Below are 16,639 nucleotides of genomic sequence, written 5' to 3' on the forward strand. Positions count from 1 at the left end.
CACGGTGAAACTGGTGACCATGTGCACAACTCCATGAACTAAATCTGTTTCCTGTGTTAACCGGTATTCGTAAATTAAAATGTTTATAATGGAAACACCAGAGTGAATGTGAGCTTCAGTGAATGTGGGCTTCTTCTGGGGCTCGCATTGCCCCAGATGTCACAATGGCAGATTAAGTAAGGATTCCGTCCCAGTCCAGCCTGATGAACCTGTCAACTTGCTGGTTGCTGGTGTAGAAGCGTGGGGGACTCACACAGCTGCATCGCACAAAAGCCATGTGCTCAAAGCCCCACGGCAGTCTCCTCTCCCTGAGCAAGGGTTTCTGTAATCTCAGGACGACACTGTGAGTCGTGTGGGCTTCTGTATTCCTTGCTTTCCTCCTATGACCCAGGGTCTGACCAGCAGCTTGAGGAGAAGGGCTCTGTTACAGTTTGAAGTTTAAGAAACGACATCATCCATCTGAGTATAGATGGCGTGATCATAGGAGGGCAAGGCACCTGGTCACATTGCTTGTCAGCCAGGAAGCAAAGAGCAGACACAGTAGACCGAGGCCAGAAAATCTCAGGCCACCCCAAAGACCCACTTCCTCCTAAAGATTCCACAGCTCTCCAAAACAGCACCACCAGCTGGGAAACAAGTGTTCAAACACCAAGCATGGAGGCAGGGATGGGGGAGAGTCTCATGTAGAAGGAGCTGTGGGCAGGCATGCTTTTTGTCCTGCCTGGCACCCACATGGTTAGCTTTACACCCGAAATAACAACACACAAACTGTATTCATATAAACACTGCCTGGCCCATTATATCTAGCCTCTTCTTGGCTAATTCTCACTTCTTGCTTAACCCATTTCTAATAATCTGAGTAGCAGCACTAAGTGGTAGCTTACTGGGAAAGATTCAGCATGTCTGATCTGCATCCATTTTGGGCCGGAGCTTCATTGTGTCTGCCTCAGAGAGGAGAGGCATGGCGATTGCCTCACTTCCTCCCAGCATTCTGTTCTGTCTACCTCACCCACCTAAGGGCTGGCCTATCAAATGGGCCAAGGCAGTTTCTTTATTAACCAATGAAAATAACTCCTCCATCATTTCCCCTTTTTCTGTTTAAACAAAAAAGAAAGGCTTTAACTTTAACATAGTAAAATGACATATAACAAAACAGTTATTAAGTAAGAATTACAGTTACAATATTTATATCTATTTTATCTTTTATCATAACAAAGGAAAACTATAACTATAACTTTCTGTCTATTCCTCAACTCCATCAAAGACTCCAGAAGGATACAATATTACCTAAGCAAACAAGAAATAAGCAACTTCCAGACTCTAGAAATGACAGAGACATCTCATTGCCTGGACAGTCACCCAAAGTTCCTCTGTACCATTGGCGCATCCACCTTCAGCCTTCAGGCCCATAGTATCTAGAGACATTTCCATGAAGCAGGAAATTTCAAAGGCAGTTCAGTCACTATCTGCTGTGTCCTGTAGAATGTCTCACAGACTCTTTCATTAATCAGGAACCCCGAAAGATCATCTCACCTTTAGGCAAGTTCAGCAGTCCTCTCTCTGAGGGTTCTCTGTGTTCAGTTTATGCAACAGTTCAGGCAAGAGCAGTTTCTTGCCCAAATGGCTATCAAACTCCATAAGGAGCCTCTTCGATGCCCATCTTCCTCTTGAAGTAGCTGGTGCTGCCAGGAGCAGACGTGTCTCATTGTCATGAAAAACCCGAAGCTACTAAAATATTAAATGCCATATTCTGTAGTCTTTGAAAGATATGAAGAATGCCTATCTGAAATATATCTATGCACATCTAGAAAATCTAACTAACGTGACTACAAGCTTGAATATTATTGATGATTATCTATTAACAACCTATATACATTACATTTTTAAATTAACTACACAATCACAATACCTTAATATCAGAAATACATATAGATATAACAAAATTGACCTTAAATCCATACCAATGCAAATTATTTATATCTATATCATATCCCCCTTTAAGTGTAAAAGAACATTTATAAACAATATTTGGGAACATGGGCACAGTTTTTTCTCTCCAAACTGCTTCGTGCTGAATGGGGGCACTGTTATTTAGGTCTTTCATGGTATAACCTGTGTGTCAGGCTCATCTCAGTCAGCAGTTGAGTGAAGTAATTTTTTGAGGGTGTTCACAGCAACCTTTCAGAAGGATGTGGTCCATCATACCATATTGGGATAGAAGCAATCCACAGGGTCTCATCCTCTGTGAAAACAAAAGAAGAAACTCCTTTCCAAAGCATCATAAACTTAGATCCAAATTTTAAAGTCAAGGTATTTTCAAAATATCTATCTTGGATTAGTTCAGCAGCATTTATAAACAAATATCTTTTAGCATCTGTTACTCCTTCCTCAGCATTCAAACCATTCAAAGAGAGCATAATAGCATACAGTATCAAGATTCTCTTTCTATTTTCCATCTTTGTGCAGCTTTATTTTAACCTCTATTTCATTTATTTTTACTTTTATTTTTTGAGGCAGGTTCTCTGTATATCTTTGTCCTGGAATAACTCTGTAGACCAGGCTATCCTTGAACTCCCAGAGATCCACCTGTTTCTGCCTCCCAGGCATAGGGATTAAAGGTGTGTCCTGCCACACCTTGAAGTCAAGAGGTCAATCTACCTCTGCCTCCCAAGTGTTGGGATTAAAGGTGTGTCCTACCACACCCAACTACTCTCTTTCTTCCTTTTTTTTTTTTACTTTAAGAACTTTAACTTTTAGCCTGCATATATATTTAACACACTGTAAATCATTTAAAGGTTTTGTTTTGGTTTGGTTTGGTTTTGAATCTCTCTTTCTCTCTTTACTGTATCTCTCTATCTTTTTCTGACCACATGAGTCTTTAAATTACTTAACAATATGGGTAGGATTAAAGCCGTGGCTTTCCAGCCTCATGGCTGAGGTACAGGCTGTAGCCATTTTTATTGCCACAACTCTATGGCGTTTCAAGGTCCCTGCCAGCAAGCAAGCTGCAACAGTATGTCCACAGACAACACTCAAGTCCTCTCTCTGTAGCCAGCCCTCCTGCCTCAAACACTCAAAGTTTGCCCTGCCAGAAAGCCGGCATTTTTAAAACAACTCAGCTTTTTTCCTGCTACTGCTGAAAACAAACAAGCATTCAGTCGGCTTTTATCAACACCGTTTAAGTGTTTTGTGGCAGGACCTCTTAAAAGAGCTGCAGGGGTTTGCAGCTAAAGCTGAGTCAGGAAGCCTCTCTTAGATGAGAGTATTTGCTTGCCTCTAGCAAGCAGAGCAGACCCGAGAAATTGCTGCTACCAAGAAAACATGCTTTGCTCTATTCTTTCCCTAGCTTTCTCAGACTTTCTGTGGATTCAGTTATCCACGTCTGGGCGCCATTTGTAGGAGTGGTGGGCCGTTCCTTCCACCTGGCTCCTGGCCACCTGGCTGGCTTATGCCCCGAAATAACAACACACAAACTATTCATATAAACACTTCCTGGCCCATTATATCTAGCCTCTTCTTGGCTAATTCTCACTTCTTGCTTAACCCATTTCTAATAATCTGTGTAGCACCACAAAGTGGTAGCTTACTGGGAAAGATTCAGCATGTCTGACCTGCATCCATCTTGGGCCGGAGCTTCATTGTGTCTGCCTCAGAGAGGAGAGGCATGGCGATTGCCTCACTTCCTCCCAGCATTCTGTTCTGTCTACTCCACCCACCTAAGAGCTGGCCTATCAAATGGGCCAAGGCAATTTCTTTATTAACCAATGAAAATAACTCCTCCATCAGTCTCACTTTCATAAACTTCCGACACGGTAAGTTTCCTGGGCCCCCAAGCCTCCCTGTCTGCAAAGAGGCTGCTTCAATTCAGCCAGAACTGACACCTGACACCTGGGCTCAGGCAGGCAGAAGTCAAGCCCTGAGTTTGATCTTCGGGACTCTGCAGTGACTGAGCAAAGGACAGAAGAGAGCAGGGTGATATCTCTGAGGTTGGTATCGCTAGATCACAGGGAGGTGAGGTGAGGTGACATGGGAAATCAGACAAAGAGGCAGCCCAACTCACATCCTTGAAGGCCTTCTGCACCACACTGAGGGGCAGGCTTCCATGAGGGCGAGAGAGCTGCTGAGGGTTTGGGACAGTAGAATCACCCAAGATGCATTTTAAAAAGCTCCTTAGTGAGTTGGGATTGGAGAAATGGCTTGGCAGTTAAGAGTGTCTGCTGCTTTTGCAGAGGACCCAAGTTCAATTCCTAGCACCCACCTTGGGCAGCTCATAACCACCTGTAACTCCAGTGACAAGGCACCTGATGCCCTTTTCTGGTCTCCATGGGTACCTACACTCACATGTACACACCCACATTTAGATGCACATATATACACATCATTTCAATAAAATAACTCTTTAGAAAGAATTCCTGGGGTTGGAGCAATGGCTCAGAGGTTAAGAGCACTTTATGCTCTTGCAGAGGATCCAGGTTGAGTTCCCAGCATGCACATGGCAGCTGTAACTGCCTCCAAGGACACCAAGCATACACATGGTGCACAGACATACATCGGGTAAGACACACACATAAAACATACCAGTCTCCTTTTTAATTCCTGAGTGCATGAAGAACAGAGGCACTGGCAGAGCCATTAGTGACCAATGGTGTCACAATAGCCTTTGGCCTACACGTGGCATCCAGCACACCAGAGAAGCGATAGGGTCCGAAGGCAGCAACATATCTGTTTATTTACTCGCTTATTTATTTTTGAGACAGCGTCTCACAAGGTAGTCCTGGCTGGCCTGTAACTGATTAGACCAGGCTCACATTCACCTGCCTCTGCCTCCCAAACACTAAGACTAAAGGCATATGCCACCACACCTGGCCCAGAGGGAAACTGTTACCTTAATATTTAACTTTTTCGTTTTTATTTTTTTAAGTGTATGGCTCTTTACCCTGCATATAAGTCTGTGTGGCACTTTCATACAGTGCCCGCAGAGGCCAGAAGAAGGTGCCCTGTCCCTTGGAACTAGAGTTACAGACTGTTGAGAGTCATCGTGTGGGTGCTGGAAACAGCCTGGGTCCTCTGGAAGAGCAGCCTGCTCTGAACTGCTGAACCATCTCTCCAGGCCCTGTTTACCTTTCCCTGGGCAAAATATCCCGGACTGTCTGAAAGTAGAGGCATTGGACTCTGAGCTGAGCAAAAGCAAACAACTGAGCATCTGCTCATTTATCCCAGCTCCTGGCGATGGAGGTGATGTCATCAACTGCTTCAAGTCCCAACAGCGATGATTTCTTACCTGGAATTGGAAGCAAAACAAACTCCTTCTCCCCTAAACTGATCCTGTCAGGGCCATTTTGTTACAGCAACAGAAATGAAGCTAGAACACTGACTGAAGCTTTCTGAAAAATCATCAAAGTCGTATGTGGTGGCTCACACGTGGAATCTCAATGAGTCACGAGGTGAGTCAGAGGCTAGCCTGAGCTACATAGCAAGGTCTCATCTTAAAAGCCAAGATTAAGGGACGCTGGTTAAGACTATGCGCTGCTCTTCCAGAGGATCTGAGTAGGGATTCCAACACCCACACAGGATGTCTTATAACCACCTAAAACTCCAGCTCCAGGGGATCTGATGCTCTTTTGACTCACGTGTACATCCCCACACACGCATACACACAGTTAAAAACAAAATCCTCTTTGAAATTAAATGTAAATATGAAGTCATGTACTAATTTCCTGTCAGTGACACTCTGCTGGGCTTGGAAGTACAGTCCTATGAGCCAGCACCTGGGAGGCAGAGGCAGGGGGATCACCTCAAGTTTGAGAGCATCTTGACCTACAGTGCAAGTTCTAGGCCAACCGTGGCTCTACAGGGAGACCCTGTCTCTAGAAACTGAAAGCAGCAATAACAAAACAAAACATTACTTCTGTGTGACAAGGCACGTGACTCATAAGGTTAACACCACCACTTATTTCGGTAAAAGCCACGTTCCCACAAATAAACACTGTCTGTTTCCCAGTGCAGGGCCAGGCCTGGCTGATGCTGGTGTATTTCAACCATTAATCAGTAAAACCAATGATTTGTCTTTGGTGCAGGAACAAACAGAACAGGTGGTGTCAGGCCTGCCTGGTTAAGTCTAATCAGGCTGAATGCTGCAGGACCAAAACAAGGCCATAGAGCATGCACTCTTCCTGAGGCTCAGACAGACCCTGTTGCTTTCCATTAAAGAGCTCGGGGCTCCTGCAGCCCTAAGACAGCAATGAAATGAAAGTTCCAGGCAGGTTGTTGGGGTGACTTATCCCAGGCCGTCCTCCCAAAGCAGCTAAGCCCACAAATTATATTCTGGGAAGGGCATTAGATGCAGTGGTTTGATGATGGCCTGGGATGGGGGATAAACACCAGCTGAAGGACAAATCCCACTCGCTTTGGGAAAACAGAAAGGACAACAGCTAGGGGCTGAGCCATGCAGCTGCCTTATGAGCGAAGCAGGAACCTTGTCAGTCACAGCAGACCTGTCAGCTGAACAGAACCCAACAAGCCGCAGACCACCCTGTCCCCGAGCACAGACCATGTAGAGTCATAGTGTGTGGCAGGAGTGCCAAGCCCAGACAGTTCTTAGCTGACGGGAAGGAAAGCCATGCCATGAGAACAAACAGGACACCATCCCCCATGCTTTCCAACAGCTGTGCTTCTGATGTGCACCCAGTAGTTGGCAAACTTTTCTCTGCCTAGAAAACCATGCTGGGGGAAGCTGGGGAGATGGGTCAGTCAGTAAAATGCTTGCTGAACAAGCACGAGGATCCGAGTTCGAATCCCCAATACATACCCACATAAAAGCTAGGTAGAGTGACATGCACCTGTAATCTCATCAGAAGGGTGGGGGAGAGGGAACAGGAGGGTCCCAGGGGCTCAATGGCCAGTTAGCCTGGCTTAATTGGTGAACAATCAATCCTGTCTAACTCAAAGATTAAGGTGACCACAAGTGGAATGTTGGTGTTGCATGCTTATAATTCCAGCACTTGGAAGACAGAAGAATCAGAAGTTCAGGTCAATTTTGACTACATAATACATTCGAGGCCAGCCTGGGCTATACAAAGCTCCAGCTCAAAAAATCATCCTCAACAAAAAGAGAAGGGGTAACCATCCTGTGAGAGTATATGGCCCTTGATGGGGACACAAAGGGAGCCTGAGCCATCACTCAGGTATTGTGCACACAGGTGACACTCAGCAGCATGTCACCAGTCCTGCAGAATCAGCCCGGGTCAGATCCCAAGATAAGCTCCGTTTGCTATGTTTTATTTTACTGTGGAATAGTCCTTTACACTGTGTGTATATATGTCAATGTGACTGCTTTAATAAAAAAACAAAAACAAAAAAACTAAATGACCAGCAGCGAGGCAGGATTTTCGGGGCGGAAAGAATACTGGGAAGAAGGACAGAGTTCTCAGGAGTTGGGAGCAAGAGGCAGAGGAAGCAGGAAACGAACATGCCACATGGAGACAAGGTGCCGAGCCACATGGTAGAACACAGATAGAAATATGGGTTAGTCTAAGTTGTAAGAGCTAGCTAAAACCAAGCCTAAGTTATCGGCCAAACACTTATCATTAACTCTCTGTGTGGTTATTTGGGAATTGGCTGGCAGGAGAGAAGTCTGCCTACATTTTATGTTACTCTGAGACAGGGTCTCATGTAGCCCAGGTTATCCTCAGATGAGATTGTCCTATCTCGGGCTTAGAAGTGCTGAGATAAGAGGAGTGCACTACCATGCCCAGACTCACCAAAACATTTTTACTTAATCTTTTTTACTACAATTTTATATATTTAATTTGGTGAGTGTGTGTGTGCCACAGAGGAGAAGCTGTGGGAATCGGGCCTTCGGGACTGAATGCTGGCTGTCAGGTTTGGCATCAATCTCCTCTATCTGCAGAGCCCTCTAACCCACCCTTTATTTAATCTTTTAACTCTTTCAGTCGATAGAAGCTCAGGTGTCATCAGCATCTAGTATAGCTATTGTTAAGGCACTTAAACCGGGCGGTAGTGGCGCAGGCCTTTAATCCCAGCACTCGGGAGGCAGAGGCAGGCGGATCTCTGTGAGTTTGAGGTCCCACACCCAGTCACTGACAACAAAAGGCTCTTCTTGCACTTTCCCACCCCCAGAGTGCTAAGAAATGAATGTCAAGTCACCCCGTCTGCAGGATTTGGTGCGGTGGCTGTGGGCTGGCTCTGTTTTGGTTCATTATTTGAGACAGGGTCTGTCTCTGATAGCCCAGGTTGGCCTAGAGCTTTGTAGCTGAGGATAACCTTGAACTCCTGATCACCCTGCCTCAGCTCCCCAAGTGATGATCACAGTCATGTGTAACCAACCATGCCTTTGTTGGAAGGCAGGTTGAGTCTCATTCTGTAGCCCAGGCTAGCCTCTCCTGCCTGAACTTTTCCAGTGTTGGGATTTTAGGCATAAGCAACCATGTCTGGCTCTTATTTTTGCTATAGCCCAAAAGGTTTGGGGATGTGGCTAAGTGGTAGAGTGCTTGCCTATCCTGTACAAGGCACTGAACTGGAACCCCAGCAGCAGCAGCACATGAGCGAGCATGTGCACGTACACACACACACACACACACACACACACACACACACACACATACACACACCAAAAGAACTGAGACGATTATTATTGTAGAATTGTTTTTCAAAGGGACAAATCACCAATATAGCCAGTCTAAATCTAAAAGCCTTTTTCTCTTGTGACCTGGAACTTCTAAGACTATTTTGGCCTCAAACTAAGAGCAACCCATCTGCCTCCGCCTCCTGACATTAAAGGCCTACACCACCAAGCCTGGCTTTTATTTTGTTTTCTAAATAGCTCAAACCACTGCCCTGCTGAGGTTACCGAACCGTACCCACATCCTGTTACTGGTGGAGAGAGCTCTGATTTTAGCTGAGGTGTAGGGAAGAGTAGTACACTTGTGTGCCCTCTGCTGGCACCTCGTGAGCAGACCACAGAGCAAGGGCTCTCTTCTCACAGGCGCGCCCCTGGCAGGCTTAGCAGCTTTGTAGTTGGTGACATGCCACTGCAGTCACCTGGGGAACCTGGCAGTAGGAATAACAGGGAAGGGCCTGGGTGGCCTTGAAAGTATTACCATCATAAAACTGAGCCAACGGCAAACAAAAGGGCAGACACTTCTTATTGGTTTGTCTGTTGTTTTGACATCTAGTCTAATTTAGACCAGACTGACCACAAACTCATTAAATAGCCAAGGAGTCCCGATCCTCTTACCTCCCAAGGTCTGGGATTGCAGGTCTCTGCCAATATAACCAATTTATGTGGTGCTGGACATTGAACCCAGGATTCAGCATTATACTGAGCTACATCCCCAGTCCCTTAAACTGGGAATTCTAAACTGGTTTGTGGCCCTCTGGGTGCAACCAGGCCGCACCAATAACATCCCAGGAGAATCAAATTTAAGATCATTATCAGCTACACAGAAAACTTGAGGTTAGCCTGGGCTACAAAATACAAAAGGCCCTGTCTCAAAACAAGATCATAGCTGGGAGGTGGTGATGCACACCTTTAATCCCAGCACTTGGGAGGCAGAGACAGGCAGATTTCTGTGAGTATAAGGCCAGCCTGGTCTACAAGAGCTAGTTCCAGGACAGGCACCAAAGCTACAGAGAAACCCTGTTTCGGGGGGGGGGGGGGAGTTCAAAACAAGATCAAAGATTTTTCCGTTTTTATTTATTATATGAGAAGAGAGGAGTGTACATGCCACTGTCCACGGTTGTCAGAGGACAGCCCAAAGCACTCAGTTCTGTCAGGGTCCCTTGGCTCAAGGGCAAGCTGCCAGGGTTGATGGTAAACACCATTATCCTTTGAGCCCTCCTTCCCCCCCCCCCCAAGTTTATTATTCACATTTTTCACATTTTTTAGTCTAAAGTTAGATGCTCTACATGGTTAACTTAACTTCAAAGTGTTGCAGCTCCTAGTCTCTGACACCCTGCGAATACGGCTGTGTTCTCACGGCCCAGTGTGTCTACTAGGGAAGAGGTGTCTTTCAGTCCATGTGGTAACATGGACATAGCCAGGCAAGACGTGACCTAAGTCATCTACTAAGAAATTTCCCCTTCAGTTTACATTTTGATATAAAAGCTGTTTGGAAAATAAACACGGGTGAATTTCAGGGTGTGGATTTAGGATTTCATGAAGGATCCCGAAACTCCCTCCCAGTGCTATCGTGTGAAACGTGCTTCATTTATTCCCACACCTCCACTCTGGTACGAGAAATGATTTATGTCAGGGCTGGTCCCTGACACCTGAGTACCGAAGTCCTATTTGAGACAATCAAGCGTTATTTTGTTGGATTGTTTATTGAGATGGCTTCTCTGTAGCTGTGGCTGTCCTGGAGCCCGCTCTGCAGACAGGCTGGCCTCTGCAGTAGGAGCATTAGAACTGGCCAGCAGTGATGGCTGGACAACACTGAGGATGTGCTTCATGTCCCTGAACAACACGAATGGTTACAATTCGATACGTACACTTTTAAGTTTGACTCTGGTGGTTACAGTATAATTGTATCGTTTCCCTCCCACGTGTATGTTTCTGAAGAGAACCTGCTTAGTCTGTATTGTGTTTTCAGGGCCGACCATTTCTTAGTGAATAGCTAATTGGTGTGCTCTTCCCTGAGGAAGACAATTTCTCCTGCTTTCAGAATTTTTTTTTTGAAAAGTTAAAAATTCCTTAATTTTTTTTATTCCTGGTACCACTACCACAATTTACAGGGCAATACACCTGATGTAATGAAAAGAAAAAGAAAGACAAAGCTACAACAGATAAAAGACCTCAGGAATGTACATCTAATTGACACTACATTGCATTAATCAATAGCTGTACTTTTCGCAAACTGTGGCTCAGACAGTCCTGAACAAGAAGGGCCTACTGTTTAAGCTGCGGTAACTTTTCTGACTATGGATCATAGCTCCTTCTGTGGCAGATTTTTACAGTTCCTATAATGCATTTAGGACGACTGTCTCAAAGTAACCTGCAGCTTTCCTGACAACTCCTCGCTCTCTCTCCAGCTAAGAACTGTAGCCCTTTTCTGCTGTTTTTTAAAAACCTTCTGCTACCATATCCACCACTTCCACCACCACCATAGGTACTGCCTGAGCTTCTTCCACCAAAACTGCCCTTTCATGGGTCCATAATTTGATTGCTGTTGTCCACTATAATTTCCAAAGTCATTATAGTTCCCACCACCATAGTTACCTCCACCAAAATTACCTCCACCACCTCCAAAGTTCCCTCCACGACCCATAAAATTGCCAGATCCACCTCCACGGCCTCTCTGTGATCCAGCAGACTGCATCTCTTGTTTAGAAAGGGCCTTTTTCACTTCACAACTATGCCCATTAATAGTGTGGTATTTCTGAACAACAATTTTATCAACTGTGTCTTGGTCTTCAAAAGTCACAAAAGCAAATCCTCTCTTTTTCCCACTCTGCCTGTCTTCCATAACCTCTATGGTTTCAATCTTGCCATACTTTTCAAAGTAGTCTCTCAGGTTATACTCTTCTGTGTCCTCTTTACTACCACCAACAAACATTTTCTTCACTGTTAAATGGGCACCAGGCTTTACAGAATCCTCTCTAGAAACGGCTCTCTTTGATTCCGCCACAGGCCCATCAACTTTGTGTGGCCGAGCACACATTGCAGCATCCACCTCTTCAACACAAGAGTAGGTCACAAAACCAAAGCCCCTGGAACGTTTTGTTTGGGGATCTCTCATTACCACAGTCTGTAAGTGTGCCCCATTTCTCAAAATGTTCTCTTAAGCTATCATCTGTGGTTTCAAAGCTCAGACCACCAATAAACAGTTTCCTCAACTGTTCTGGTTCCTTTGGATCATGGCCCTCCATTTTGAGACCGGACTCACCTCTTCCAACTCGAGTTCAATATGGGACCGAGAGGCTGCTTTCAGAATTCTTATGTTGCCTGTAGTTCTCTGTGTAGTTGAGGCCTTATGGTGGGTTCTCCCCATAACTCCCCCAACACCCTGTGGCATGTCTGTTGTTATCTTTTTTCAGGCTCTGTTTACTTTACATCAGGGAAGAATAGTTAGAGCAACAGTGGGTAAAGGTGCTCGCTGTCAAGTCTGACAACCCGAATTTAATCCCCAAGACCTGAATGGTGTAAGGAAAAGGACGCTGGAAAGTTATCCTCCAACCTTCACATATGCACAGTAGTATACACACAAATAAATAAAGGGAAATTACAAAACAAAGCACTCTGAGTGGGCAGCTGCTTTCCTCTCCATGCAGACACAATTTGCCTAATAAGCATGTTGGTTATTCGTTATGAAAAGCAGCAGCATATCCAGCCTCCAGCTGGCAGACTGTGGCTTGGATAGAGTCCCTCTATCCTGATGACAAGGATGTGAGTGGCCCTGACACTCCTGGGAGTCAACACATTCTTGGCTGGTGCTGTCCCTACCTGTCAGCAAGTAGTGATGCAGGCAGACTGCTTGTTCATTTCCCGACTGCTCAGACCCAAATAATCACACAAAAACTATATTAATTATAATACTGCTTGGCCATTGTAACATGAGGACCTGCTTGCTGAGGTTTCTGTTCTGCCCAGATCCCACAGCCAGTAAATCCCAAAGAAATCACAGAGAGTCTACAGATATAAACTGATTGGCCCATTAGCTCAGGCTTTGTATTAGCTCTTATATTAGCCCATTATTCTAGTATATGTTAGCCACATGGCTCAGTACCTTTTTCAGCAGGTTAGGTCACATCTTGCTTCTCCCGTGGTCTGTGCAGTACTGGGGAAAGAGCTTCTTTCTTCCCAGAATTCTCCTGTTCTCATTGCCCCACTTGTACTTCCTGTCTGGTTATCCCATCTATACTTCCTGGCTACTGGCCAATCAGCATTTATTTAAAATATAATTGACAGAATACAGAATTGTCCTGCACCAACCAATAGTTTAGGTGTATTTCTGACTTTTATATCTTAAATTAACCGTTTCTATTAATCTGTGTATTGTCACGAGGTTGTGGCTTACTGGGAAGGTTCCAGGTCCTTCTCCTTCAGCATATACATGGCACTTCTGACTCCGCCTACTTTCTATATCTCTTTTAGCCTGGCTACATTTTGCAAAGTCATTGACTGAAACAGCTTTATTCATTAGCCAATAAAAGCAACACACACAGGACATCTCCCGCCATCTACCCTTTTCTGTCTAATTAAGAAGGAAAGTTTTAACTTTTTTAAATATTTATTTATTATGTATACAATATTCTGTCTGTATTATGCCTGCAGGCCAAAAGAGAGCCCCAGACCCCATTACAGATGGTTGTGAGCCACCATGTGGTTGCTGGGAATTGAACTCAGGACCTTTGGAAGAGAAGGCAATGCTCTTAACCTCTGAGCCATCTCTCCAGCCCCAGGAAAGTTTTAACTTTAACACAGCAAAATTACATATACAACAGTCCAAGGAAAAATTAGTTACAATACTTCGTGAGTCTAAAGTTTTATATCTAATTTATCTTTTATCATAACTAAGAAAAGCTGTAACTATCTAATCTTTAACTCCATTAAAAACTCCAGAAGGATATATTACCTATGTAAACAAAACTCTAGAATTGACAGAGACATTTTGCTGCCTGGACAGTCACCCAAAGTTTATTCTGCCCTACCGTAGGCCAAAGCAGCTTTATTCACCAACCAATACGGCAACACATATACAGAAGGACATCCCACATCACAGTGACTTCCTGATGGGAGAAAAACAAGCCCACTTTAGGCTTCAGCACTAGCCGCCAAGCTGGCGGGTGCAAATGGGGCAAGCCGCCTGGAAGCCTCCCTCGGTGCTGTAAACTCTGGGCTGCTGCCCTGGCACAGCATGTAGCATGTACTGGTATGTCTCTTCTGTGGAGCTGAGGGTGGAACTTAGGGCCTTACACATGCTAGGCAAGAGCTCTACCACACAGCTACATGTCCAGCCTCAGCCATTACTGGCTATTTTCACATCCATCCCCACGAGAGAAGAAGGCTCTTCTATCTCACAGAGTGCAATTCAAGGCTCAGAGACTTAATACCCTGCCCCAAGTCAAGGAGCTGAGGTCCAGCAGAACCCAAGTCTCCAGACTCCAAGTCTATGTTCCTCTGCCTTCTGGTTTCATAGCAGTGAGCTGCCTTGGTGATCGTGGTATAGCATTTAGAATGCCCTATTGAGCACAATGTTCAACCAAGGGCTTTTTCCTAAACATCTTTTTTGGCCCACGACAACCTTGACCTTCTTCTCCACCTGCCTCCATCTCCAGAGCTGAGTACAGGCACACATAGCCATGCCTGCTTATATGCAGCTCCAGGGATTGAGCGCAGGGTTTTACTGCCTGCATGCTAGATGAGCAGTCTGCCGCGGAGCTTCAGTCCCAGCCTATGGGTATTAGCTTCTGCATCATCAATGTTCTTGGCCTTCCCCTCTAAAATCCGGTGTAACCAGGGATATGGGAGGCCTAGTTGCTGTTCTTTACTTGCGTGTGGTCAGGGTTCCAAACACTTGTGAGAAACGTTCTTTGTCCAGGATTCGGCCATAGCGCAGGGTAAGGTAGAAGGTCTGCTTGCCACTGTATTGCTGGATGCGTACAAACACTCCCTGGGCCGGGTCCTTGGATTCTGTCAGAGGTATCATGTCTGACACGGCACAGTACGTGTCCTGTCGCCATCCCCAGAAGGTCAGGTGAGCCACTCGAAGCATGGTACCCGACTCATTCACATAGAGGATGCCCACCAGCCTCCTGAAGAAGTAGCTCATCCAGCACAGCATGGCCAGGGCGAAGCAGGCAATCCCACTCACCAGGCAGAGAGAATTGAGGGTCATGAGGCCCTGTGAGTACGAGTAGAAGCCCGGGGGCAGGGCTATCACAGTCATAGCTGTCTGAGCCAACTTCAGCCGAGACATATACCCGAGTACTCTGATGGCATTGAATCGGTAGATTGTGTGGAACTTTTCAGTCTCTGTGCCTGATGGCTTCTCCTGTGAGGTGGGGGACGTGCTCCCCACCCACCTTCTGGAATCTCCCTGCCCAGTACAGTACCACAGTCGATGAAGAGGCCTCCCCCACACAGCTGGCCCCTGAAACCTTGGCACGGCTCGAAGGAGGACAGCCTGGAAAAGAGAGGTTTCTTTCAGAATTCAACCATGATGAGCACACAACCAATGAACGAAGCAAAGCCCCTAGAAAGGCTCCAGATAAGCCTGGAAAGCCGCCAGAGCTGCCAACGGAATGATAAAGCTAAACGGCTAAATACTTTATTTTCTGTGGAATTCTACTCTGGATAAGTACCATACTCTTCTTTTTGCAAGTAAACAAACCCTACTCCCAACCAGTGAGATATTCCATCAAGTATAAACCCTACTCCCAACCAATGAGATATCCCATCAAGTATAAACCCTACTCCCAACCAGTGAGATATCCCAACAAGTAAAAGTACTTGCCACCAAGCCAGGTGACTTGAATTTGATCCCTGAAGCCAACATGGTGGAGGAAGAAAAATTACTCATGCAAGGATGTCCTTGACCCCCACAGGCCATGGCACAAGCATATGCACACGAACTGAACACACACAGGATGATGATGACGATTATTATTATGGTTTTTCGAGACAGGGTTTCTCTGTAGCTTTGGAGCCTGTCCTGGAACTAGCTCTTGTAGACCAGGCTGGCCTCGAACTCACAGAGATCCGCCTGCCTCTGCCTCCCGAGTGCTGGAATTAAAGGTGGGCACCACCACTGTCCGGCATTTTTTTTTTTTAAGTTAAAAAACTAAGACCCACCCCCATCAAAAAAAAGAAAGAAAAGACAAGACAACTCAACATAACGAATGGGGCCAAGTCTGGTTCTCAGGCCAGTCCTTCCCCTAGGCAGGTCCAAACAAACACTGGAAAGGTTTAGTTCCAGCAGAGACCTACTGAGAGCCAACAGGAAACTTGAACTTGGGTCCGTAAGTCTGTGAGGCACTTCCTCAAGGAGTAAACTAATCGGTGTCATAGTGGGAAACCCAAGCACCAAAACTGTGGGGTACTTGTCACAGTACCTCTGCAGTTCTCCGGCTGCCTTATGTCAGGAGAACTGCTTTCTATTAGCCTGGTTGGGAAAGCGGGGAAGTGAGACACGCGGGGGCCCCCAACGCGCTGCACAATGGTTCTCTGGAGTGAGTAGCATAGTAAGCAACTTCTGGGCTTTAGAGTCAGAGGAAGGCTCTGATCCCGGCTCCCACAGACACCATACGCTGAGGGAGACACGGTTCTTAGGCCCTGAATTTGCTGAGCGCTCAGGGAGCTACAGCGACTCCGACCGCCCACGTGACCCAAGGGGCCCGGAGGAGGCCGGCCTTCCACCGGCGGAGCTCCCGGATCGGCGGCCCTGGCATCCTTGCTGCCAGTCCGAGGCCCAACCAGGATCCCCTGAACGCGTATCCTCTTTCGCCGCCCACAACCTGCCAGTCCTACCATGATCCCGTCTCCTGCTAAGAGAAATAAACTTGTCCCGGAAACTTGAAGAGCGCGTGCGCGGGTGGTTAAAAAGACGCATGCGCTAACTAAAAAAAAAAAAAAAAAGAGTCTGTGTTCTTGGGGATTGTAGTTCAAATCCTGTATCAGCTG

At 46.0% G+C, this 16,639-nt stretch overlaps 1 protein-coding gene and 1 pseudogene across 2 annotated transcripts; both read right to left on the reverse strand.

Annotated features, from left to right (window-relative positions):
* Nucleotides 1-10,902: 10,902 nt before the first annotated feature.
* On the reverse strand, nt 10,903-12,203 carry LOC126497133 (heterogeneous nuclear ribonucleoprotein A3-like; annotated as a pseudogene).
* A 1,025-nt stretch (nt 12,204-13,228) lies between these two features.
* Nucleotides 13,229-16,576, reverse strand: Tmem186 (transmembrane protein 186). 2 transcript variants are annotated; one of them, XM_050162076.1, is made up of 2 exons: nt 16,487-16,576; nt 13,229-15,143 (listed from the first exon to the last, which is right to left on the reverse strand). In XM_050162076.1, exons 1-2 carry the CDS (start codon nt 16,487-16,489, stop codon nt 14,505-14,507), a joined length of 642 nt encoding a protein of 213 aa, XP_050018033.1. In that variant the 5' UTR covers nt 16,490-16,576; the 3' UTR covers nt 13,229-14,504. The 2 variants fall into 2 exon arrangements, with proteins under 2 accessions (XP_050018033.1, XP_050017955.1); XM_050161998.1 differs by lacking the exon at nt 16,487-16,576 and adding an exon at nt 15,474-15,937.
* Between the last annotated feature and the right edge of the window lie 63 nt (nt 16,577-16,639).

Source organism: Alexandromys fortis, unplaced genomic scaffold (genome assembly GCF_014885135.2).
Source record: "Alexandromys fortis isolate MF-2015 unplaced genomic scaffold, M_Fortis_MF-2015_v1.1 scaffold_29, whole genome shotgun sequence".
In the NCBI taxonomy this organism is placed as follows: Eukaryota; Metazoa; Chordata; class Mammalia; order Rodentia; family Cricetidae; genus Alexandromys; species Alexandromys fortis.